This window comes from Grus americana, chromosome Z, assembly GCF_028858705.1.
Source record: "Grus americana isolate bGruAme1 chromosome Z, bGruAme1.mat, whole genome shotgun sequence".
NCBI classification, from domain to species: Eukaryota; Metazoa; Chordata; class Aves; order Gruiformes; family Gruidae; genus Grus; species Grus americana.
The window spans coordinates 46,510,643-46,536,973 of NC_072891.1; the positions used below are offsets into that span (position 1 = coordinate 46,510,643).

The 26,331-nt window shown below is 40.5% G+C and overlaps 1 protein-coding gene across 6 annotated transcripts in view; it reads left to right on the forward strand.

Annotated features, from left to right (window-relative positions):
* AOPEP (aminopeptidase O (putative)) overlaps positions 1-23,802 on the forward strand; it is a 214,066-nt gene extending 190,264 nt beyond the window's left edge. For 3 of the 6 annotated variants that reach the window (XM_054810922.1, XM_054810924.1, XM_054810925.1), the window contains 3 exons: positions 13,068-13,154; positions 15,797-15,941; positions 18,889-20,954. In XM_054810922.1, coding sequence (XP_054666897.1) covers positions 13,068-13,154; positions 15,797-15,937 — 228 coding nt within the window. In that variant the 3' untranslated portion in view covers positions 15,938-15,941; positions 18,889-20,954. Of the gene's footprint in view, positions 1-13,067; positions 13,155-15,796; positions 15,942-18,888; positions 20,955-22,227 lie in introns of those variants that run through there. The other 3 variants (XR_008574757.1, XR_008574756.1, XM_054810923.1) reach the window with 3 other exon arrangements.
* The last annotated feature ends 2,529 nt before the right edge of the window (positions 23,803-26,331 follow it).

Here is a 26,331-nt window from a genome sequence, read left to right on the forward strand (position 1 = left end):
CAGTCCTACTTAAGACTTGTCAATATTTCTGCAAGTGTGTTTTACTTGTTGCTGAATTATCTGAGACCTGATGATTTAAAGTACAGAATGTGGATGAAGCAGAAAGATTTATGGTGTATTTCCCCAGACTTTTCACCATAGAGTTAGCTTTTCTTTCTTTCCTACTGCAGACATCACCTTTTTATAAAATATCTTGCCTGCACAGCATATGGAAAGTTGCTTTGTTAGTTTTCCTTGTCTCAGCAAGTTGGCTGAAATGCTCGTCACTTACATAATGCTTTCCCTGTATTCAGGATCATAATGTGGTATATTTTGGGGAGAGAGCAGAGACTATAACTGTTTCTGCAGAAAACGTGAGTAAAATGAGTTAAGATCGTAATATCTTTGGTCACGTGGGTGGCATACAGCCATTCTCACACAACTACTTCATTGTGCTTGAGGTCTGCCTATGAGACCAAGGCTATAAAGTGGTGGCATCTTATTTCACTGACAGAAATCCAGTCATGCTAATACAAACCATATAAGGTGCTTGGCATCCTAAAAGTGGTGAGAATTGTGTTTAGGACAAAATAACTTTGATTCATTGATCTTTCCTAGCCCGTGAAAAGCTGGCAGACGTGGAAGTACAAATGAATTACAATGCAATATTTGTCTTGCCGCTTCCCATCTGATGGTGACCGCATTGAGCTGAGCACATTCTCTCCCTGCTTTATTCAGCCGTCCTGCTGGTTTGGCTGGGCATTGTTGGAAGGCACCCTTATGGAACAGAGCTCTGTAGAGTACGCTGTAGAACTGGGTGGGAAAAGGGAACTGCTCGGGAAAGGTCAGTCCATGCTCACAGGCGGACCAGGCACTCGGTGAACTTTCCTTTCAGCACAGCCACTGGGCTGGTCCTCCCTTGGGACAGGGGCTCCGGAGCAGTCTCCAGCTTTTGAATAAAATTAGCGATGTGTTGCAAATACCTCCACAGGCTTGCCTGTCCTTCTTGACTGGACCATGGACCAACGTATAGGCACGTTTCAGATAGTGGCATTGCAACTGAACAGGGAGATACATGATCCTTTTCCTTAACGTGTGTCATTGTTGGTATGAACCACCAGCTTAATAGATGAAAAAGGTAACAGCTTGAGCTGATGACCATATTACAGGACATTACTTTCTTCAGAAGATAAATGAATACAATAATTTTTTGTTTCTGTAAAAGTAAAAATAGTTTCTATGCTTATCCTGTATTTAAACATACTGTTTATTATTCAATTTCAACTCAAGTTAGGAGGAGCTGCCTTATTTTGCATATAAGAGTATGTATTGCAGGACTTACAAAGTTACTGTGAAAGTTTATCATAGATGCAAAATAAATTTCACCTGCCTTTTCCCTTCTTAATCTTATATTCGGAGCATTATTGTGCCAGTAGAGATAGATAAGATTACATTGAAGAATTTTTTGTTTGCAACTGAATTGCAATTAGCAAGTCAGTATTCAGGAATTAGGATCTTAGAAAAAGCTCTGTAGAGCAGTCAGCCTGCATGCCAGATTGGTTTCTGGAATAAATCAAATCTGAGGTTTGTATACCCAACCATTACTAAGGCGGTATGTTCATGAAATGGAAAAGAAAGAAGAGAGAAGAAATACAAGTTTTTACAAAGTGACATCTCTATACTATTATCAGTCTAATGCTTTTCACACTTGTTCTCACAGAAATATTAATTTTTTTCCCTGCTCTTCTCTTGATACTTTCCCTGGCAAATACTAGCAAAGAATATCTCGCTGTCGTAGAAAACCTTCCCCATTTTCACTAGTAAAGGGACTAATTCCAGAGTACAGTAGACTATCCCCATCTCCTGCAAAGGAAATGTGTTGACCAGAGCAGCAGCCACTTGTCATAAGGTCCTCTGTGATCTTGATATGTTTTGAGCCTTCACCATGTTTCATGTTCTCAGCTGTATTACATCTAAATGCAGTTTGCAGGCTTTTTGGCGCAAATAGTATTGGTATTACTATCGGTAAAGATAGTTTTTCACAACCATGCATTCGCAGGATTTGGATTTTTTTCCCAATGAAAGGAACTTTGAAGAGGGTAGCTTCTAGGAATATGGTACTTGCTTCCCACAGACGAGGCCCAAGATTCAGTATGAGGCTAAGAAAATTGGAACAGGATGAGGGAAAAGTGCTTCCAACAGCAGTGGGAGTCGTCCCCTGGGACTGACTCTGGCTCACGTGCCCGTCGTAACTAAGTGGACGTGTTGGGATGAATTTGTAAGACTGACCGAAGGATAACCTCAAGTAGCCATAATTCAGGTTTGTTTTCTTGCTACATGCGAAGTATGTAGGGCTTTTCCAGCCACTGCACAAGAACAGAAAATCCCTCCATCAGCATTAGCTCTCCGAAGAGGTGCGATCAGAGCACGAGATCTATGGAGCACTGGAAGCAGCTTTGCACCAGTCAGTGCTCCCGATCCCGCACCCCCCCCGGAGCCAACAGCAACACGTTTGTTCCCAGGGATCTCACTCGCTGCTGGGTGGCATCGACAGGAGTTTCCAAGCCCCCAGCTGGTGCCAGTACCGGCGCTGTTCACTTAATGCCCCTTATTTTTATAACTGGTTTTGGGACTTAATTTCCTTCTTATCTGGCAGCCCAACAACTTAGTGAGACTTGGAGAGTGAAGCAGCTGATGGTAAGAGGGAACCAATAATGGAATTGGGTTGGTTTGGGGTTTTTTTTTACTGTTTATCCGAAGAATCCATGGAGGAAGGGATTGGAGATAGTTCCTGCTTTTCTATGTCCTGTTGTGCAGAAAAGAGAAGGAAAAGTGGAGTCCACTGGACTTCTGAAATGAGTCCCAAAGGTGTTCTGAATTGGGTGCAACTGCTTTATATGAAATTTTATACAGTATTTCAGTGTAGGGCAACACAAACCTAGCACTGTAATACAAACCACCTGGCCTTGTCATGAAATTTAAAAGGTTACTTTGTTTGCATATGTATGATAGCACTGATATAGCGGCCAGGATGTCAAGGAGAATGTAGTTTTAAAAATACAAACAAAAGCTCCTAGCTATCAGCAGTAGGTTTTTTTGTTTCATTATGCAGCTGTAGTCATTTTCGTGCTTGTGTGGTGCATCCTCTTTTTTTTTTTCTTAATTCTGAAAAAATAAATCTGAAGATAATTTTATTTAAAATAGACTGATTTTGAGGCTACCTCTAAAAAGCTCATCTAGTACTTCTCATTCCTGTATAAAGGCTGACTGCAGATGCAGGTTATGCCTGGGTAGGACAACAGAGTTGGGAAAAAATCTGCTGTGCTGTAAGACTGTGAGGTCTAAACAGTATGAGAAACAGGACAATTCAAACCTGTTAACTGTAGCTGTTTCTGACATCATTACCTTAGCCACACAGATCTGGTCCCACCACTGTGTCACTGACTTAATAATGCGTGGGAAAAGTCTGCTGTCCTCCTTTCAACTCCATGCCATTTAAATACCTTCGGGGTTGCAGTGTCCTGGACAGGAATTTTGTTGTGTTCCACATAGGGGAAGCATCATCCTAAACAGCAACGGTCACTGTGTTTCTGGGGGCAGGGAATAAAAGAGGAGAAGATCACTCAAAAATCTGAAACGTGGAGTAAAATCTAGATGTTCCCATTTTAGGAATGGGTATGTTTCTTCTGAGTTCATATAATCATCATATATTTTGTTGAAGAATTTTTGCTGGGGGTTGGGGAAGGGGATGTGTGTGTGGGTGATATGAAAGGTATTTGTCTTTAGAGTCAAAATCCCATGTTTAATTGTTTTGAAAATTGGAAGCAAAGTTTTAAACTCTGCAGAATTGGAAGGATGTGAGCTGTGACCTAAGCTGTGGAAAAGCCAGGCAGCCACATTGTTTGTTGTCTGCAATTTGAGTCTCATTTTCATACGGAGCTCCAGATTCTGTCTATGACAGTAATCTTGCCTGGCAATCACAAATGTTTGGACCACAGTCACTGTGGGAGACCAAAGATAAAAGGAAGGCGCTTTTTTTGCCTCTAGTTACAAGAGGGAGGAGATTTGACGTAGAGGGATGGAGAGAGGGGCGTAAGGAGAAGGGCTGGCGTACTGTTGCCTTGATACTTGCAGCAGCCTTTCCTTTTGCTGAACAGGAGTTATAATTCAATAATAATTGGTAACAGATGATTGGTGTGCTTGATCTCAAACTTTTCAGAGTTGGATTTCTGCTTCAGATGTATGGGTGTTTATGTGCTTTTTCCCACTACAACATTTGGTTTTATAAGCCTAGCACACTTTTATGTGCATATAAAAATAGCTTGTGTTGAAATACATACACATTGTATGGGTAAAAATGCTAGGCGGGTTTGGTCTGGAGGCAGCCAGCAGAGGCAGTGGTGATGGGAATTATTTGAATCACTCACGATGTTGATATAAAAAAAATAAATTATGGTGATACCGGAGATATTCTAGCCATTATTGTAGATAGGCGTCAGAGGGAACGTGGGTGGGGTTGTGTATGAGATGGCGAGGCAGTTGTGGTGATGCATTTTGAATAAGGTGACAGTTGGGATGTATACTTACGCCCAAGCCAGTCTTACCTTGCTGAAGGCATGGGCCTTGTCTCTGCAGTACGTTCCCCACGTGCAGGGGGGGGTGCAGGGAGGTTTGTGGGGCAGCACAAGCCTTTCTTCTGCCGCCAGCCAGAAGGCAGCCCTGCTCCTGAGACCACCACAGCTAAGCGAAGATCAGCACACATCTCCAGTGAAACTGTTAAAAAGGCAGCCGATGACATCTTTTCTGCCGTCTCCATCTTGCTGCAAGCTGTGGACGGCACTGATGTTCCAGCGTGCTGAACAGGCAATACTGAAAAGGCAGGAGAAAGGGGAAGCATTTGGTTCCTGTATAAGTAGTGTATTTATGTTTTTAATTAAGGCTTATTTTTAAAAACCTTTGTTTTTCAAAATAAGTGAGTTCACATGCTGTGTTAAACATTTCCTTACCTCACATGCACTGTGATATAGGAGCCGCTCCCCTCAGCATGGAGATGGCGGCAGCGCAAACGGGAAGGCAGTGAGAAAAGCCTTCGGGCGCAGCGGGGACGCGCTCTGCCAGCAGACGTTGTTGAAGCTGTCGCACTACCTTGGTGCTGGTGGCCCTCTTCTCATCTAACCATGCCATGGGTCACTGTCCATCATTGCTTTGTTGGTCCGCTGTAAAAGAAGAACGAAAGCTGGAGGCCAGATCCTGTTGAGTGTCCGTCTCCCATTAGACGGGGCAAGGAGGGGCAGGCTGAGGAGCATTGGGATTACAGAATTAGGCATCGTAATTGAGTCACTTATTCACAGCGACAGCTTTGACACCAGAAGAGAGACACCGCTGGTGCCACCTTTGAAGAAGGATTAGACATGGCTTCTTAGTCTCCTTCTGACTCCTTTTGGAAAAATTTCTTCTACTAACGCGGATGTCATTGATCACAGATGGAACCCACATAGCGAGAAAAGTGTCTGGTCTCTAATTGGGAGCTCTTTGTAAACCTGAGGTGGGGAAAGAGGGGCATTTGTCTTTTCCAAAGCAGTCATCAACATGTGCTTCATTGCCAGGAGTGAATCGTGTCCTGAAATGCTGCCCTTCGGTGGCCGTGCCTTTCTGACCACAGGGAGCAGCAGGGACGCCCTCTGCTCTGCTTGGACTTTTATAAGCAGCGTGTTTGGTGATTCCTGGGCTTCGGTATGCTTACGTAGGACAGAGCCTCCACGCTGGCTGTGGAGAAGCGTGTGTTCTGTTTGGAGGTGGAAGAGGAGTCATGTGTTTACAGTCTGTGGGAGCTGGAGGAGGGAGATCTGATCAGGTTGCTCTTAAGCAAGGCTGTGGTACTACTGAAACTGTTTAACAGTGAGGTTCAATTGCGTTACGTCGAACTGGGTGAATGCTAAAACAGGAGCGTGTGATTGGAGGGGAGGGGAGAGGACGGGAAGGAACTACATGCCCATAAACCACATTTATAAGGGTGAGGAGGTTCAAGCCTGCACCTTTTGCTAACCGAGGCTTGCACCGCTACAGGCGCACGCTGCCTGGCCTGCCGGCGCACTTGAGCGGGTACAGGTTCAAATGCTGCCGGTTGTCCCACAGTCTGCTGTTGACCGAACAACAGAATTTAATATTTAAAAGCTTGATGGTACAACGCCTCTCTTTTCTGTTACTGAATGGAGGCAGTTGCTGCATGAGCTCTACCCACAGACCTCCATCAGTGCTGTTTAGTGGAGGAAGGAGAGAGAGGGCTTTGCAATTCTTTCCCCCCTGTTGCCAGCACCCCTCATAGTGTGCAGTTGCTTGATCTATGCAGAAATAGAAATCAGGAGGAGTAAAATGAATTAAGGAAGTAGTATATTGCTACCTGTATTACCAAAATCTAAAGTCTGCTCTTCTGCTAAAGTTAGATTTTAAGTGGCTTTTTAATGACTAGTTAATACTCCAGGTTTTAAAGTATTTAGACCTCTGCATAGTTCTCCTCAAAATGACAATTGGCTCCTGACAAAAATTATTTTCATTAGCCAGCCCATTATTACTTTAGGGTTTCCTGCTACATTTTGCTGAGTTGTCAGTGGGCTAAGATACTCACGCTGTGGGATGCACAGAGGGAAAGGAGGTTGTCTGAGGTGGCAGAAATTGGCATGGGGCTGCCTGTTTTATTGATAATGTCCAATGTAGAGCATGATGGGGCTTGGTGAACTCAATCAAGCTCGGGTCCAGCCACCCCTATTCCCACTGGACAGCAATTCCTCCCACTACGCAAAATAAAATGCAGCATGAGTAAGGCTACCAAAAGCCATTTTTAAAATTTGAAATGTTATCATAATTTTGACCATAGCTCTGGAAAATTAAGTGTTTAATACCAAGAAAGAGCATTGCACTGTAAGAAACAGCATTAATTGAACCTTGACATTATGAGAGTCTCAGGGAAAAAGGTTGCCATCAAAGATGCCCGATGATGTAACGCTGTGTCTGGCCCATGGTTTCTTTGGCCCTGCAGTGTTGTCAGAGCAAGTGCTACGAGACCTGAGAGATAACTTAGGCTATGAAAAGTCCAGGAGTTTGTGGTCCAAAATACAAACTCATTTAAGCTCTTAGCTTCTTTGCTCAGTCTCCTGAGAAACCCTTGGCATATACAATAATCACAATTACAGAATCCTTGTCAGAATGATGAATCCATTCTGCTTGCATCCAGTGGGTTTTTTGGCTATTGAGTACATTTTTTGAGATTGCCAAACTGATACTCTGTCAGCACAGTTGTAACACACATGGCTATTTCATTGCTCCTTCTAGCTGCTTCAGCATCCCTGATCATCTTACTTCGGTAAATGTTCACAAAACCAAATTTGCATGCTAAAACAGGCATATACTGTGGCATAAAAGAAAGACATGCCCATTTGAAATTCAGACTATATAGAACAAAAAGTCAGCTATGTAACCTGGCTGGTATATTAGAGAGTAACTATTTCAGCTAAGATAGAGGAAAAAAATGGATTATTAAATACGCTGTAAAATTGGCAATTCTTAAACTGTAATTCTTCAATGTTAAGTAATTGTAAACCCTGTTTTTTAGTCCAAATATTGCCCTGTAACATGTGGCATTGTTCCTTAATTATCTAGGAGAATGATCTAATATTTGAATCCAATTTATGTGTAGATAGGAAGAGACTGGAGATAAATGCTTTCAGATGGAACAGAACAGCATTCTGGTGCTGTGGAGATACCAGCTTCCTTCTTGTTAAAACTAATCTGTAGTAGGATAATTTAGTTATTTGAAAAAGTTTCTTTGTATTTTTCCCCCTACCAATTAGACTGGAGTCTGGCCTCTGAGACTCTTTAATTAAAATACTTGGGATTCAAGTTGTTCAGATACTTTGTTTTTCAATAGAGTCTGAACCGGTGTTTTATCACATATGCCACCTACCTTTAATAAAGGTTCCATTTTGTTGGACTATAACTCTCGCTGTATTTCAAACTACCCCATTTTCTAAGGTCTCTAAGTATGTTCCTTTTGTTCAGTGATTTAGATTTGTTGTCTCATGGCGCCTTTTAAATTGGATCCAGCTATTAGCAAAATGTACTCATTTTCCCTGAAGCTACTCTCCCATTCTGCAGACCAAGGGCTTAGTAAACTCTAGCTTTTTTTCTCCCTTTAATAAAGGCATGGTTTAAATTACTTGCTTTCTAAATCTTACTTGTAGACCTCACAAGTAAAATATTTACTTTTTGCTTGCATACATATGATTGAGAACATTAAAAAGGTACATCATTACAATGTAACATATATAGCTCCTGTGAGGATGTCTGTTTTAGGCTCCTCTGATCATTGGTGTGGGGCAGGGGAGAATAACATGGCCTAGGCAAAGTAATTTTTCACCTGGGTCAGAAAAAAACGAAACAAATTAGCGCTTTTATCCAAGACCGGTTCAAAATAGTTTAAAAATATTGTTTCTCAGGTATGTCACTTGGGGCTTTTCTTTTCAAAGTCAAGCCGCGTATTTGATGCCTTAGATGGGTTTAGTCAGCTTCAAGCACCGTTTCCCAAAAGGTTTTGTCCCAGGTTGCTAAAACAAAGGGACAGTCTTAGAGCTGGATTATTAGTATATTTCATGTAAGTATTTATTTCAGTTAAGTAATCTCATGCCATAGCTTGCATTCTCTGAAAACAGACTAAGACAGCATAATTTTGTTTTCTCAATGTCTTCCATTGCACTGTCAAACTACAGGTAATGTTTGACTTACAAATAATATTGTTCAATATTGTGTATTTTTCTTACAATCAAATTAAAAGATAATATGAGACCACTGGAATTATTTGTATAAACTGCTGCTCCTAAATTTGAGACTATCTTATATTTGGCAGTAGCATCCCTTCAAGACATTTAATCTAGGTGCTAGCCAATACTTTGATCTTGATGTGGTTGATATTTATGTAAATGTAAGAGCTGGTTTCCAAAAGTCGTACCTGTCTATGAGTGTCTCAGTGTCTTCCTGCCACCAAACTGTGCCTCAGAAATGCACTACTACTATGAGTAGCGTCTTGCAAAAGTCACAGTGACAATCTTAGTTTAGCTTAAAAAGCTGGTAGTGGAGATGTCCGCACCAGCTGCAAAAGCAGGGCGGGAGGAAATAAAATTTCCAGGCGATGAGGATCCATCCACGAGGAACCTGAGGTCCCAGCAGACCTCCATCGCTCCCCCAGCACCTCTCCCCATCCTCAAGCATACCAGCCGCCAGTCGCAGGCTCGGAAGGACAGTTCTCAGCCCGGAATCGGAGGCTGAGAAAATAAATTGCGTTTCCAACTTTGGCACGTGGGTGCCTGCAGCTGCCAAACCAGGAGGAGTGTGTGTGGGTGGGTGGGCGGTTACAGGTGCTGCTTCAGATCCAGACAAAGTCGTATGTGCTCTCTGCCAGCAGTAACAGGAAGGATTGCTGTAAATTACTTTTCAGGTTTAGTTTATATTGTTTATGGTGTAACCAGCCAAAACGACATATGGTGTGCATCTCTGAAGCGTGCAGAAGAGCACAGAGAAATGTGCAGAGAGAAAGCTGAGAAAGGACTAATGAATTTTTATTTTTGCCACTGAGTATTTGCTCCTGAGAGGAACAGAAAAGCCAGGAAGAGCATACACAGGATGCGGTATGGTTAGCTCAGTCCTACCACAAGCTACTTAGTTTTCAAAATTTCCTTTCGAGACTGGTTTGTTAAAAGTGCCTGTTCACATGACTCATTCATTAGGTTGTGAAGCTGTGGGGCCCATTTTACTTTTCCTGCTCTAAGCATTGGATGAGACGTTGGGAACTGAAATTTTTTTTTTCCATCCCTGTTATGTGAATAAAATTCTCATGTTTGTGGTATCAGCCAAGGGCATGGATTATACTAGAAAAAATGCTTCTTTATAGTGCATGTATCCGAGAAATCACTGTGTTTGCTTTAGCTGCAGTTCGTGTTACATGGCCATCTACGCACCACGCTGCGTGGGGGGCAGGAGAGCAACCAATATAAATGTTCAGTCCAAGTGGTAGTGAAGATTTCAGTGCCAGCGTTGTGCAGGTCACCCCCTGCCCCTCTTGCAGTCGGAGCCAGCCTCGGTTTCTGTGCCTAGCTTACTGGGGTCCCCTACGAGACGTGGGAGAGACGTCAGGGCTGACCGCCCTCCTGGTTTCACAGGTGCTTCAGCAGCAGTTGGCTCTCCCGCAGTTTGCTCTGCCGTGAGAGCATGTGGGGCTTTTTGGAAAACGGGAGGCAAACGTGTAGTCTGAGGATAACAGACGTGCTGCTCCTGCCCCAGCTGGCACGGCACCAGCATCTCAGATGTGGGAATATGCCAGGATTTGTACTCACCCTGGGAATGCAAGGGGAAAAGCGAAGGAGAGAAAGAAAAGTGTGTGCTGTCCCGGATCTCACTCGACAAATAAATATTTTCCTTTTAAACTATTTGAAAGGAGGTTGATTGCCAAGAACAGGAACCCTATGGAGGAAGGAACAATTAAGGGAATGGGCACAGCTTAATTGTTCCATGTTTTCCAGAGCTGTTGGGATTCAGATAATCTGGCCGTGATACTAATGTCGTGTATGTCTGCCTTGCGTTTGTATGTGAGGAAGCCGGACCACATGAGCGCCTTCACAAGGAGAACTGTTCTGCTCTCCACGCAGCTATTGTGGTCGCAGCAGGAAAGGCATGCTGGGGATGAGCTGGCTTGTGCGCTGCGCCAGCCAGGTCCCTGCTTCTTATCAAAAGCACTCAGAAGCTTGGGCCCTAAAGCTTTTGTAACCTCCCCCTTTTAGGATCAATAAATGTTTTAATAACTGCAGGGGAAAAAACAGCTTCACCAGGAGGTATGAAGAGAGCCCCATCCCAGAACACTTTATAATCTGCTGTTGAAATGTTGTCACTGAAGGCAGTTTGAGGTCTTGGGCAGACACAGAAACTGGACGTGATTGCTTACCTCCTGGGTAAGCGCTGTAACTGCTGGACCACGAGATGTAGGACAGCAGGGATCCACAGGAGAGGGACACAGTCCCTTTCTGCTCCTTACGTTTCTCATACATGCTATGAGAATACTGAAGGAATTTGTTTTATTTTTTTAAATATATGACACAAGGTGCAGAATAAAGTGTATCAGATGAATATATGCCACCTTTTAAATGTGTTTATATTCTGTTTGGTTAACTCACCCTACAGACGAAAGAGGTGTATGCTTAATTTTTGAGCCTTGAAGGTTTGGTCCAGGTGTGGAGCTACTCGGTGCTATGAGAATTGCCATGTAACAAAGCTGGGTTTCCTGGGAAGATTTGCTAGTGAAATGTTTAGCGTCTCCAGGGAGAAGCAGCAGCTGGGTACAGTTTTGAAGGTCTACATTATGCATATGGGCATTTACAGCAAAGTGAGTTGAATCTTGGAAAGCTATTTACTTTTGTAGATTTAGCGCTGGTTCCACTTGCAGGAATCTTTAACAGCTGTTATTTTGTCAGCAAAAAGCTTTAGGAGACAGCTTTCATTCCCTACCATGCGCTGCACTGTAACTCTTCAGTATCTTACATGCTGTGAGTGCAAACTCCACTCAGCCACAAAACCCCTCAGCGTTGTATTTCACTGATAAACTGTGTTCAAACTATTTCATATAAGAGGTCAGCTGGAAAGAGATACCAGGTACCTGAAAAGGACTATTCCAGGACCTGTGAGCAATTATCAGTTGTTAATTGTGCTAATGGATTAACATCTAATTACAAAAGTCTGTGAAATTTTTTGCTGCGATGTAAAGTAGGCAAGGACTAGGAGGACAAGGAAAGTATTTCCAAATACCTTATTTTCGAAAGCAACAATATACTCAAGCGTGACTTTTGTCCCCTCCCTTTCTGGCTTACGTTCTCAATGTTATCAGTAAATCTATCATTCAGAAAAAAGTTCATGTTCAGTTACTTGATATGAGCATAATATGGTCTCAGTTTTGAAAAATACTAGAACTTATGATATTATTACTTTTACTATGAAAGGTGATTGTTATTAGGTGCCCTGTCTTTTGAAAGGTGGTAAGAACAAAGGGTGAAACAGAAGGATTGGGTGTGTGTGTGGGGGGTTATTGTACTTAATTGTTTTCCTTTAGTATCAGTGCTGATCCACCAATGGAATATAATATGTTAGGCCAATCTCTGCCTGCAACTGAGGGAGCCTTGCTGGAGAGTACGGTGACACTTATGCCACAAGAGTGGCTAAGAACAAAGTCAGAAATTTAAATTAAAAAAACCACACCACAAACCATGTGTAATTCATGTTCACATTAATTAAATAAAAATATTTTTCAATTGTGATTTGCTTGAAAATTTCCACACTTTGCATTACAGTATGTTAATAACCGGTTTTGTCAACATGCACTTGGTAGAACAGCCTGACTTTTTAAGTCTAGATGGATTTTAAATATTTCACAAGGTGCTTAAAATCTGTTACTCCAAGGATACAGTGGAAAAACTGTTTCCATTTAACTGAAAGCTCCCTGTTTCATGGTTTTACATCTAACTCTTATCCTTATGGCACAGATTTAATATTGGTACAGAATTATATTTAAGCCTTTTTATCACTTGGATTATACAGTTATGAGGGGAAATTATCAATTATATCTTGTCCATCTTCCAGACATTTGCAGTCATAATCTCCTCCCTCTCTACCCTTCTAACAGTATAAAAGAAATAACCCCGAGCCTAACTTAAAGGAAAAAAAAAAAATTCAAGACTGGAAACACTGGAAGTGAAGATGCTGCAGATCTGTGCCTGGGTCTGGGTTAGGTTACTGACTCAGAACCAGGAGTTTGGGTGTTCCGGGTTTCCGAAGCCTGTGCTCACGTGTGCAGAGCGCTGCACCTCTGCCCAGCTTACCCACCGGTGTCACGAGGCATCTGCTGGGCAAAAAAACCCCACCTACCAAAAAAACCCAAACCCAACAACAACAAAACCAGACTGGTTAGAGATGTATTGTTTATCAACACTCACACAGATAAAATACGGTTTTCTCTTTTTCGTTTTTTCCCCCTAATATTTTTTCTCTTCCCAAAGGTTCGTCATCGATGGTGTGAACTTGTTGTTAAACACAAGTATGTGCCTGGGTATAGAGATGTTGAGAAATTTCTCAGAGAAGATCAGGTAAGTTACATTTAATTAGCATTTTCAAAAATAATCAACTTTTTGACACCCTTAGTGTGAAACTAAAAAAAGATTGTAATATGTTTTGCTGCAGTTTGTCAAAAACTTAAATGTGTATTCAGATTTTGTCTCTTTTGCGCCTTAAACACTGCAATTTAAGGAAGCCACCTAGGTGTTTTCAACCCCACCTAAGCATGCTAATCTTCTGATAAGTGGTGAGATAGGATATATTCCCTCCTCTCCTTCCATTTTATGCAAGCCCAAGGTAGCTATGATGCTAGGAAGATACCTGTCACCACTTGTTCCTTTTGCAGGATGACAAAGACAAGTCTAGCTGTGAATGTTAATGCATGTAGGTATGAGGTAGGTGCAGAGCAGTCAGTGCTGTGGTGACTTCAGTTTTCAAGATGACATCCAGAAGGAAAAGCATAGCACAATACACATCCAGAGAATTCAGGCCTGTCCACACTTAGGGCAATGCTACCAGAAGATTTTGAAAGTCTTAAAGGCTGGCCATACATGATGTCTTTACTATGGCTTTTTATTTAGGCCATTATGGTCTTACAATTCTAAGCATACCTCTGCCTTGTTCTTGCTATTTAACTTTTATTTATTTTTTATTCACTGTGAACTCTACAAAATCAAGACATCCAGTGCCTAGGATGACTGTAATGTATTTAAAATGTATGTAAAAAATAGAAAATGTTGAAAGATATGTCAGATTCTAGGCAATACATTAATGTCTTTACCTTTTATACAATGAACAAAGCCATTTACACTGAATGAGGTTTTTGTGCTTTCAGGCAATTACGTTTTGTCACGACAGCACAATAAAGTTATTGCAGTCTCCCATGCTCTTTCTTCCAGCTCTGAAGTATACTTCCTATTTATATCTCAGCCAATAAACAGGCCCCAGACTTCCTGGCAAGCTCTTTATTAAAAAAAAAAAAAAAGGCCATAAAACATTATTTATGAAAATAAGGATTTATATATACTGTGCATATTTTAATCCTCTGAAAGGATGGAGATCACCACCAGGAGAAGCAATCCTTGACTTCATAAACCCAAGCATATTGAATTGCATTATGTTTGGAACAGATATTATGCCAAATAAAGACTAGCATTTTCTACAGTGCAGGGAAATAATTTTTGCACTTTTTTCTTAGGTATTTTTCAATCTATTTCATTTACTCCAGCAGTGCATACAGTTTATGGCACAACCAGCTTCTGGAGTGATTACAACTCAAATCAGAGCAGTTGCATCATGAAAGACTTGGCTTTTTTTAAAGTCTGGGAAAAATGCAAATGTGACTATTTAAATCCTTTTCAGGACTACAAAACCCCAGTGTGTTTATTGCGTGTTAATGTTTAGGCTCGGGGGAAAATTATTAACACTGAGTAGAGAAGGTAATGCCTATTCCAACATTTTGAAATTCTCTATGAAAGCAACTGGAGCCCAGCTCCAAGGCCGTGTGCATGCCTGGTGTGGCTGCCAGACTCTGGTACAGCTGCAAACCCTGGAAATCTGAGTTCTTGGGTCTCTGGATGGAAGAGAGCACGCTTAGGAGATTGATGAGGAGTCTGGCAGGTTTCTGCCACTCTGGGACTTTTTCCTTTAATTTCACTTTTTGTTAAACTTATTAAATTTCCCTTCTTGTTGAAGCTTTCTTTTTTTTTTTTTTTTAAGGTTTACCAGCCAATGCTAGTAATTGTGAGGAACAGTATTAAAAATTTTTAATGCTATCCAAATTTTTCCTCTCCTGCAACTGTCCAAACATTAAGTACAACTGTAAAAGTCAGTGTGCTAAATTGCTAATATTTTGTCACGTGTATAATCCTATTTTGGTAAGTGCAGCTTAACATTTACTGAATTCCTGTAATTACATGAAAAAAATGTATCATCAGAAATAAATGGCAGTCCCCAATGTGTTTCCCGTTAAGTTAGCCAGTGCTTTGCTACCTGCCACCGAAGGGGCCCAGATCTCACCCCCAGGTACCCTGTTATCTTTCTTGATAGCTGCTATGTCCAGAACGAGCAGTTAGGAAAAGCCTGCCTTCTTACCAAACCAGAATTTGTGCATGTTCAGCTGTCTCTCAGGCGTAAAGAGAAGAGTCTGAAACACAGACCTGACCGCATTCAGTTGATGTCCATTTACAGAACTGCCAAATGGGAATTTTAAATCAGACTGTTTCGGTTGATGTCCTCTTTGTTTGTGTGTGCATGTGGAAACGTCCCAATTAGAAAGAAAATGTGTATCCTGTTGAAGGAAAGACAGGCTGTTTTCTTAAGGAGCATTTGGAAGTATTTCAGGTAGTGGATAAAAGAAAACAGATTTCAACTTGAAAAACAACAAGACAAATGGAGCGAGAAAGCATTTTCTTGCCACGACATAACGTACACCTCTTATATTCTGTTCTTACACGTGCAATACAACATATAGACTTAGGCTAAAGAGATCCAGAGAAAACCACTTTTGGGGGGAAAGTGTAGGTATTATAGAGTATACGGTATAGTCTGTGTTTTGGGTTGTCTGTTTTGTTTTGGTTTTAATTAAATGAGTACTAGGAGGTCAATGGAATGAAAACCAGCTAACTGGTCATTACTGGTGATAGAATGTCTGTGTGTTATGTTCCTCTTTCAGGCAATGGGTGTGTATCTCTATGGTGAATTAATGCTGAATGAAGATGGGAAACAACAAGAACTTGCACGTAAATGCTTTGCTGCAGCACAGGAGCAAATGGATGCATCCTCAGCCAAACTGGTGGCAGAGATGTTATTCTGAAGAGGTGATTTTTCTTTTTAAATTAAACACTCTGATTTTGTCTCATACAGAAAGTATATGCAGAGCTCACTAAACAGTAATAAACTTTGGCATACCATACAGCTTGTGGCTGCTTACGTCGAGAAGTACCTTTTGTTAACTATCTTTTCTTTTTTTAAGCCCAGCTTGGTGTAGCAGTGAGTTAGATACGTTCAGGCACTAGCTGGAAAGCATGGAGCGTGGCTTTGTTGTAAACTTTGTAATGGACTGTACAAGAGGCAACTGTAAGTCAGAATGGCCAGAGAAGGCCCTGGCAGGCTCCACCTGCAGTTTTTTCCCATTCTGTATTCTTCTGTATTCTCATTCTGCTTACAGAAATTGCAGTTGTGCAAGAAACATTTCTGTTTAATGAAGCTGCATGTTGACTTGATAGGCAGCACAGTCTTTGAAAAGCATCTGAGCCCACAGTGGAAGTATGAAGCTGCGCTTGGAAGCAAATCTGAATCATGTGAGAACAAGCTGATAATTCAGATATTTTTGTGTTAAGTGTAGTGAGGCCTTTGAAGACTGGTTATGAGGTAAGACGAGTAGCCTTAACATGAAGAAGCTGCTTAATATCATACATAATCTAGCTTGTTTCTGAAATTAATGGGGAGGAATAACCAGAAAAAAGCAGAATTGCAAGAAATACTCATGAAATAAAGATTGCTGCAGGCTATAAACTGGTAATTTGCAAAGATATTCTCCATTTCTTAGTCTATTTGAGTAGTCGGAGGTAACCTTACAGTGTTTGTACATGCATGTTTAACACATAGCCAATTAGGATTGGTATGAATGTCTCTTCCAGTACAGCATACCTCGGATTTTTGCTTAATGATATAACTCATCTGACAGACTGATTGCCTTGGTTGTTCACATAACTTTGCAGTTGATTTGTGCTATCAAAATTCGGCATATAATTTAGCAAAATCATCATTTTCTAATTGGTACCGAGCAGAAATCTTAATTTTCTCCTGTTCAAGCCCATGCATGTAGCAGTACTTGATAGTGAGTTCCACTTGAATTTGTGGTGTTCACTTCATTTATATGAAATACAGCAGATAGATACCATGAAAGCAAGTTTGTTTATGAATAGCCATGTTGTTCTTCTGTATAGACAAGAACTGTGCCTGCCAAGAAAACTTCTTGGGAAAAGTGGATTAGACTGTAGAGTGCCAGGATATCAGTTACGGAGTAGGGGTTTCGTGTTCGAAAACAGGTAGGGCTGAGACACTTGCTTGTGTGCTCCCAGTTATCAAGGACCCACAGGAATTTGAGTTATGTTCAACAATTTTTAATCTGGTAGATGCCTTCAAATGTCTGCAGGCCAGAAACATGGAGATGCAGTTTGGTTTTGGTACTACTCTACTGGGAACTGTCTTCTTATAGTTCCTTCAATAATAAAATAAAAATAAAAATTGCTGCAAGCTTCTGGTGCTAAGTAGCTAGCAAAGGAAAATTACATGGTATGTATGTGTTAGCAATAGTCTAGAATTGCCCATTTGACTTTTCAGACTAGGAGAGCATGGTGAGCTATAACATAAAACCTAAAGATACTGTTATGAGAATATTCTGTGTAACTGCACAGCTTTCTGTTATTGTTGTGGCTGTTTGGGTTCCTGGCATGATGATTTGTGACTTAAGATTAAAATCACATTGCCAGGGATTACCACACAGCCATGACCGCAGCTGCTAGTATGAAACTCGACATAACTATCCAACCCATGCACAGTGTGGAATCTCTGTCCATTAAACAAAACAAAACACCACCAAAAAAAAAAAAAAAAAAAAAAAGGAAAGCAGCAGACACATCATGGAAGAACCTCATCCAATAATTAGCTATACCAAGAAGGAGACCTCTCTGGTGAGGTGCAGAGCTTAGCTGATTGGTGAACAGTGATTGTTTCCCTCTTTGTTCACAGTGGCTAAGTTCTGCACCTGAAGAGAAGGGGAGAGGAGACTTTGGCAACCTGCCTGGGGCAGAGAACGTTTTCTGGCTGAGACACCTTGCTGCTGAATGGGCAGATTTACAATGAATGTGCCTGTGAGATGCAGTGTATGGAGGATAAGAGGCAGAGGTGACTTGGGGAGGACCAAAGACTCTTGGTTTTAGTTGAGAATAAACAGCACTCCTTAAATTCTCAGTGTGACTGCAATAGTAAGGCACCTACAGTAATTTGGTTACCATGCTTTTCTAAAGGTCAGAGGAAATAAATATTTGTGACTTTATAGAGAATTCCAGTTTAAAGCTTTGTTTCATAGTCTTGTCTTTAATGGATGCTGTCGTGATGTCTCTGCAGTTGTAGCCTAGCGCTGTGTATTGTTTGCAGGAAGTGGTTGGTTTTGACTGGAGCTGCCACTTACAGCTGCTGCTGTTGTTCCAGGCTGTTGATGGACCCGTCCTCCGGTGCCTACTGAGCTGATATCAGTTCTGATTTTACACACTGGCTCAGTTCAGCAGGAACAGGAGTCGAGCCCTAGAGCAAAAAAAAGATGTACCTTTTCTGAGAGCCTTTGAGAAATGTTGTTATTGTTTTCTCTCAAAAATTGAATTAGTATACATTATGATGTCCTGATGTTAAATCTAAACGGCTTAAGGTGGAAAAAGTACCTCAGTGCTGTTTAGACAACTGTTGGCTTAAGATGAGAAGGTATGTGAATATGGAGCACATCACACAGTATTGCTCTGGTAACTGACCTCCAGCATTATTTTCAGAGTAACCTGCTAATAACCAAGAGAATGTGCTTGCTTTGTAGATCTTCCCTGTCGTCTCCAGACGTTGTGCTAGCTCTAGAAATCTAAAGAGGTCATTGTTAACTCTGTAACCACAGTTTATGCTCTACCAGTAACCTAAAAAATAACTCCATTTGGAAAGCACGGATACTGCTTTATCGTGACAGAGTAATAACTTTTACTGCTGTTTCCGTTGCAGGAAAGATCACAGAGAAACTCTCTTAATATATCTCCTACTAAACCCCAGTGGTACTAGGATTTCATTGACCCAAGACATCAAAGGAAGGATTATATGACTGCTAAAACAATCAGATGACAGAAACATTTACCTCTCGGTATTTACCTCTTCCAGAGGCGCGCACACACACACGTTACTGTGGCTCTAGGTAGTTCTTTAATACAAGAAATTTGGGGGTTATCCTTGCTTTTTGGCGATACAAGCGTTCCTGTTTGCAGATGCCAAGGACTCTTGATTTGAATGATTTCATGCACTCCAGTAACTTGGCCAACATTAGCAGTCTCTGAAATTTGATTGAACTGTATTCTGTACTTAAAATTTTGTTTGCAAATTCTAAGCCAAATTAAAAAGCCAATACAAAATTAGCAGGATCTGGAGTGATGCTGGGGAGGTGAATGGGAAGCTGAAATAATCTGTGAAAAGTGACCAGCCATCATCCTGGTGATGAGATGGGACTGAAGGAAAAACAAATGTCAGCATTCTCTCTCTGTCTTGTTTAAGTTAACTTTTACCAGAAATGCCAGACCTTCCATTCCCTGAAAATATTTTCCATACCCCTGTGCTGCTCCTTTTGCACAGTGACATGTCAAGTGTAGCCCTTCTTTCCTAGGAATGTACTGCTCCACTCATCAGAAGACATCTCAATTGTTCCTTTCAGAGAGAAAGAATTTAAGCACAAAAATTTACCTTGTACACTATTGTTTTACATCAAATGCTATTGTAAAAATAAGTATTTATTTCAAGTATGTGTAGTCTCTCCATTGCACAGTGGTTCAACTTTACGAACTCAGTAAAAAAGAATGCCCCCATTTCTGCTTTTCTGTAGGAGAGAAGCAGCTGAAAGTTGTTACTTAATGGATATTAACAAGAAAAATTAAATGTGCTCATTACTTTTTTTTAAAGTTCTTGTGCTCGAAATCTAACGTAAGAGCCTGCCTCAACAGTGACTTCAGTCTAAAGAGTACAGTCCTCTTTACCTCCCTACATTTTCTGACCTCCCCCTTTCCAGGCACACACTGTCAATACCTGAATTATGGGACACTCAGCAATTTCTTTCAAATGCAGCAAGAGTTAGGAAATTGTCCAAGAATGCGCTGAGATACAGTAGAAGTCATTGCAGTAGTTATGCTCACAGATGTAGATATTAAGGGATCCCATTCATAAAAGAGTTACGCTTCATTTCACAGGTTTTTCTGCAAAGGCCAGCAAAGGAAACCATCTTGCTTTTTTGCCTTTTCCATTGTGTAAGCTGGATAAGGCTCTTGCACAAGACACCCAGAAATTAAATATGTTGTAAGCATGTTCATAGCCAGTACTGCTAAAACTACATGGCAGGTAAGACATTCCACACATTTGCAAATATCGCCAAATTTTTGTTCTTTCAAAACAATCTACTTAATTATTTTTTTAATACTGAGCACAGCAGTAGTTTATTTTGCTTGCTACAGCTGTTCAGTCTGTCTCAGCAGTATTAACATGAGCATGAACTTGAACACTGATTTCCCTCACAACAGCTTTGTGATCCATCGTGCATTGTAGCAACTGAAAAAATGAACAGAAAATAATTCACTAACACCAAATAACCTAAAAAATGGTGGCAGCTCTGACCCTGTATCTGGGATTGTATGGCCTTTTGTTGCTGATCCAAGCACTGATAAATAGTGAGGCTCCAGATTAAGAAGGAAGCTACAGGTGGCTTCAAATAAATTATTGTCACCATAACTCATCAGAAGTAAGAGAGGAGTCTCCTGTATGTATTTTATAGTAGCTTCAATAACACTCACTATATAAGTATGTAAAAAAAAAAAACAAAAAAACACCTCTGGGGGTGAGCCATATGAAGTGTCATTTAATTATTTAAGTTTTTTATATAGGCCCTAGTGACAGCCTAGCAGAAAAAAAAAAAACCCACCAAATTTTTTTTTTTTTACTCAAGATTCTCCCAAGGTGGGTGTTTCCATATTAATTTTCTGAAAGGAAGAAGTTGTAGATTCTAATTGTAGTAAATAAAAGCAAACAACAAAAAAGAATTCCATTTCCAAACTTATTGTAACTAAAATCATTGCTGAAAGTGATGTTTTACCACATGATACTTCTATCCAGACTTGACTGTGAACACACTAAAATCCAGTGGAAACTACCCATTTGTTGTTTTTTCTTAAGTATAGTCAGGCATTTGGGGAAAATGGCATAAATATTACAACATTAAATCTCTGTTTGGAGGTAAAAATTAAGACTTCAAGGCTAACATACATTTACATACCAATGTACATGGCTATGACAAGCACAGGCATTCACACAGGTGTGTCCTTGCCCCGCTTAGGTTTCATTCTACTTGTTTCATAGTCAGCCCCCTCTGAATAAAGTAAAGCATTTTGTTTGCTTTTTTTTCTCCCATCCCTAATCCAGTCCTTTACAGACACAGTGGTAGTTTTGGATAGCATTAGAAAGCCCGATGCAGAAGGCTGGACTGTCTCCCACTTACTTCCTTAGGCCAGCAGCTGGTTAGGATCTCACTGATTCTTTTCTGTTCATAGGTTTTAACTTTAAGAATGAATCTCAGATTAAGCTAAAACTGTATCTGTACAGTTAGGGGAGGATCACCATCTATTTTCTTGTGTCGCTTGGTCACTCGTTCAGGTAGAGGCAGACCATAATGAGGGGGTGACCTTGGCAAGTCCCTTGCACCCTCAGAGGCAATGCATTCCTGGTCCTACACTTTCTGCTACAAATACGCAGTAAAACATACCATTTTGCTGACAGCCGCTCCTCCACTTTGTTTTCTGTCTTCAGCTTTACTGCGAGGTGTTTGCAGCTGCTGCTGGCTCTGTGCTTTCTCGTGTAGAAGGGAATTAGCTGTACCCTTTTGCCCGTTCCTCACACATTGGAGGGAAGGGAAAATGGTCTAGCCTGAAATGTAGCCTGAGCAAGTGGGCAGCTTGAGGAAACAAGTAGGACTGAAGACATAAGGAGCCTGTAAGATTTCTTTTTAGCACTATGAAAAAGGACATTACGAAAACAAAGCAAAAAGTTGTATAGAGTTAGGTCATGATAATATATCATGCAGCATAATGGTAAAAGATAAAAGAGGAAATACTGTCTTTAGCTCAGCTGCTGGAAAGGTAGACAGAGATCATCAGAACAAAGTGAATCTTACTAAAAATAAACTAACTTTATGGGTGTGAATTAACAGTAATCAACATATTAAAATCTGTGCGAGGGTTATGCCTGGGAACATAGCTGGCATCACCCCCAAGGGCAGATACAGAGTCTGACGCATATCTTTCCCTTCCCTGACAGGTACGCTGGATGACTTGCACCGTTACCTACTTTAGCCTAGCAAAAACTAGTTTGTTGTAGTTGCTTGATTCACTTTTTCCTAGAAATCCATTATGGATCATACCTACGTTCACCTTGGATCCTGGGCAGAAAGGGAGAGAGAGGAGGAAGAGAAAGAAAAAGCAACACTTCTGCCTAAAGAATACCTAACTGCATCTGAGCTCGCTCTGCCAATAGAGCAAGCACAACTGTTGAAAAGAAATCAAGTCAGAAAAGCTACGATGAAAAGCATTCAACAGCTATCATCTGAAACCTTTAAATCCCAATGGAATAATCTTTCCAAAACAGATGTTACAGCTTAATTGCAAGGTTTGGGCTTGACATTTGCTCAGCATCCTTTTATAGCCTAGATCAAGCAGGCCAGAGCAAGCAACTATAGCAATTCAGTCCGACCCTAAAAGTATGCTGTACAGTCTGTTGCTCAGCACTAATCATCTGTCTTTTAGCAAAGAAGCAGACCCACAAGAAAAGAAAAGTTGAACCGTAATAGTGGTTTTTTGCAATGCATTTGAAGAAGAAATTTAGTGGTCTGTGGAGACAACATTTGTATTTTTTCATATCTCCAGAAAAGATGGCAATGATCCTGCCTACTAGAAACTCACAAATAATGCCTGAATTCACAGACATGCGTATCAGTCATCTCCATCTTAAGAATTAATTCTGTATTAAATTTCAAGGTCTCTCTCCCTCTTCAGTGGAATTTGATACTGGCTTTTGCATCTGTTCGCAGGCATCTCAAGCTAATAGGGAAGTACTGATATTTTAAGTGAGATTAAAAGCACTTAAACACTTACTGGTAGTCTCTACAGGAAATGATAATACAGATGGGAAATTTGTATCTTCAGCTATCACTGCAAGTTAGTTTGGAATAAAAAAATGGAAGTCCTATCTTTAGACAACTTTACGGAATAGCAGTTATAGCAGCATTAGTCAAAACAAAGAAAAGCTGCTTTCTCATATGTGAAATATTAAGGGAACTTTTAACAGTAGCATGCAAATGATGTACTGCATGCATCTGTTTTGGGAGCCTCAAAATAAACCCACAAGCTAAGAAATAAAACAGCAAGGAGTAAATAAACTTTATGTACAGGCTGATTTGGCACATACACATGGGAAATCCCAAGGACAGTGTAATCCAGAATGTGGATAACTAAGTGGAACTGTTCATTATGGTCAAGAATACGTAAAAATGTTTTCTTTTCAAGATGGCAATATGCATCTGCCAAAGTTCATAGGCCTAACAGATATTTTTTATTCAAAGTAGTAGAAAAGAGAAGGTCATTGTTCCAGAGGAGCTGCTTTTTTATGAAATGAGTCTATTATCTGACATAATACAAAAAAGTTATGAAACATGTTTTTAAAGCAGGAAGATTTATTAAGAGATGAGAAGTTACTTAAATGTACAGATCTATCAAAGGCATAATATTGCTGGATTATTTTTTTCTGCTACTTGATGTTGTTCAGGTAAACTGTCTTATATGGAACTTTTATTTCCTAATCTTATCAGTACTACAATTAAATTCAATATAAAAATCACAGCTAAATTTCTGCAACTGAGTTTCAGCATGCTTGGGGTTTTTTTCCTTCCTTCTCACCCTCTCTCCCTTCAACACTTATGCAAGAATGTAAAATACAAACTAAGGCACAATCCATGCCTACTAGCTGTATTGCTACAACTCAGCTACAGCCAGCTGACATTTCAGATTTTTTGTTTCAGTGGGTGATGGAAATCCAATGCCTATCCCTAGGCTGGCTCCTGGCCGCTAAAAGGACCCAGTCACTATGAGTACACTTAAGCCATCAGAAGGGGCTCATGAGGTTTATTCCTTTCCAGCAGCCAGACAGCTGGTTAAAGGAAGATGGCCAATGCAAGCAAGGGAAATTCCTTTTTGGCATTCACTGATGAACAGACCACCTAACGGCAAATTCCCAGAATTAGAGCTACTCTTTGCTAAGGCAGCAAGTGAAACGGCTACCATGAGCATATCTTTTAAATCCAGGCAAGCATTTAAGGAAAAAATGTATCACAAGAAAAACTTGCGAGAGAGGTAGGTGGACTTAAACAGGCCCACATGTGAATACTGCTATGAATTAAGTGCTAGAGGGCTGCCTCTAGCACCAGATAGTTCAGCTACAGTGGTTTAACTTATGGTCTTGCCCAGCAAAACATGCTGATTGCACAACAAAGCCATTGCAGACTGTATCTGGAAAGTATAAAAACATGTATTCAAAAACATGCTCAGCACTCTGGTGGAGGACTCCTCCCATAACATTCCAGGTTTTGACTTTTCAAACTTGGGTCTAGTAGAAAGCTATGCTTCGGTGTCAGAAATTCTCATCTTCCTACACCCTTCTTATATCACAGGAAAAAAAAAACACATTTTAATTAGCGTGACATTATTTACTCACGCAGAACATTAGCATTTTAATTGGTCATTGGATAATACAGCAAAGAAATGGAGTTTTATTAGTGTTTGGTTTAATAATTGCAAGTCATTTTTGGTAGACATTTCATCCTAAACTTGTATTATGCTTCAGAATTTTTTTGGATTGTCCCCCCCACAAAAACCAAAGCCAAGCCAAACATATACCACCATGGCATGAATTCTAACTTACCAAACCTAATATTAACTCACTTGCGTCTTCAGTATGACTTTCTATTAACACCTCTTTGCACTTACAGTGCTGTGAGTATGGAAACCTGATCACAAATCCCAGAAGTAACAGATTAACATGTTACTGCTGGTCAGATAAATTGCAATAACTGGTCACAAACATACCTGTTCCTAGCATACCTCACAAAATAAAATGTATTCTGCTTTGTAGATGCACTGTACTGAGATCTTGCTTGAATGAAAGCCACAGAAGTGGCTTTTTTCTGAAGAAAATCCACAGAAACCACTCAGCCCCATGCTGGAAAGCTTGCAGAATTCAAAAAGCTGTAACCTAGCAGTCTTAGACTGGAAAGCAGCAGCATTGATAAACAAGTCAAATTTACTGTTTGTATTCAAAACAACTCCTTGAAGCAGAAAAATTTTGAAAAGCTCAATCTATTCTGTAAAATATCCAGGATTAGGGTGTGTGCTGGCATGGAGATTGGAGGGAAGGGAACAAGCTACTTGAAGCCTGATTTCAGGACTTGTTGGCTGGTTCCGCATAGAAGTACAGCCATGAAGACTCCAGAGAACTTTTCCAGAAAGCAGCGATTACAGAGGAGAAGACACATGTGAGATGGATAATGCAGGAGCTGCTGCATAAGAAATCTTCCATTACTCAGATCTACCAAATCACGATGTTCCCTTCCATTGGCAAACTAACAAAAGTAGCTTCAACATGCCACAAAATCATGGTTTATATCAAAGTTGGATCATAATTCAAGCACTGTGAAAGAGTGAGGAAAAAGAAATACCAAAGATTTATAGCAACTATGCTAAATAAAGCAAAAGCAAGGCCAGTACAGATATATCTTTTTAAAGTTACAGATAGCATCAATTAGGTTTCTTCCTTAAAGCCTCCTGAAATGAGCAAACCCTCCTTGTAATATTTAAGTCATGCAGTATTTCTTAAGAAGCGAAACACAGAAAAACAAGAAGGTACCAGTTCACTACTAGTGTTGTTCTTTCTGCCTTTACTGCCTGCTGCTTGAATTGACTTATCACTATTTAACAGGGTATTGACTTTGTTTAAGAAACTTCGTAGAATTTTCATGCGCTTTGTTAAGTGGAAAAAAAATGACTGCTCTGTGAAAGGACAGTAATAAATTCATCTAATTCATGCAATATGGAGAGAGTTTAAGGAAAACCAAAGAATCTCACATCCATCCAACAAATGGATTAGAAATTAAAGAAAAAAAATCATTCCTCCTTTAGAGACAAATTTTAGATTATTTATCATTCTAGGTAGAGCACTCCACACATGTTCCCACTAGAAAAATACTTCAGTTTCTGATCAACAACAAATAATTTAGTTTAATCCCATGCTTTTCAGGTATGATATTCAGCGAATAGAAAACTGGGTTGCTTGATAGTGCTTTTTTAGATATGTGTGGCAACTGAAAAATTGCAA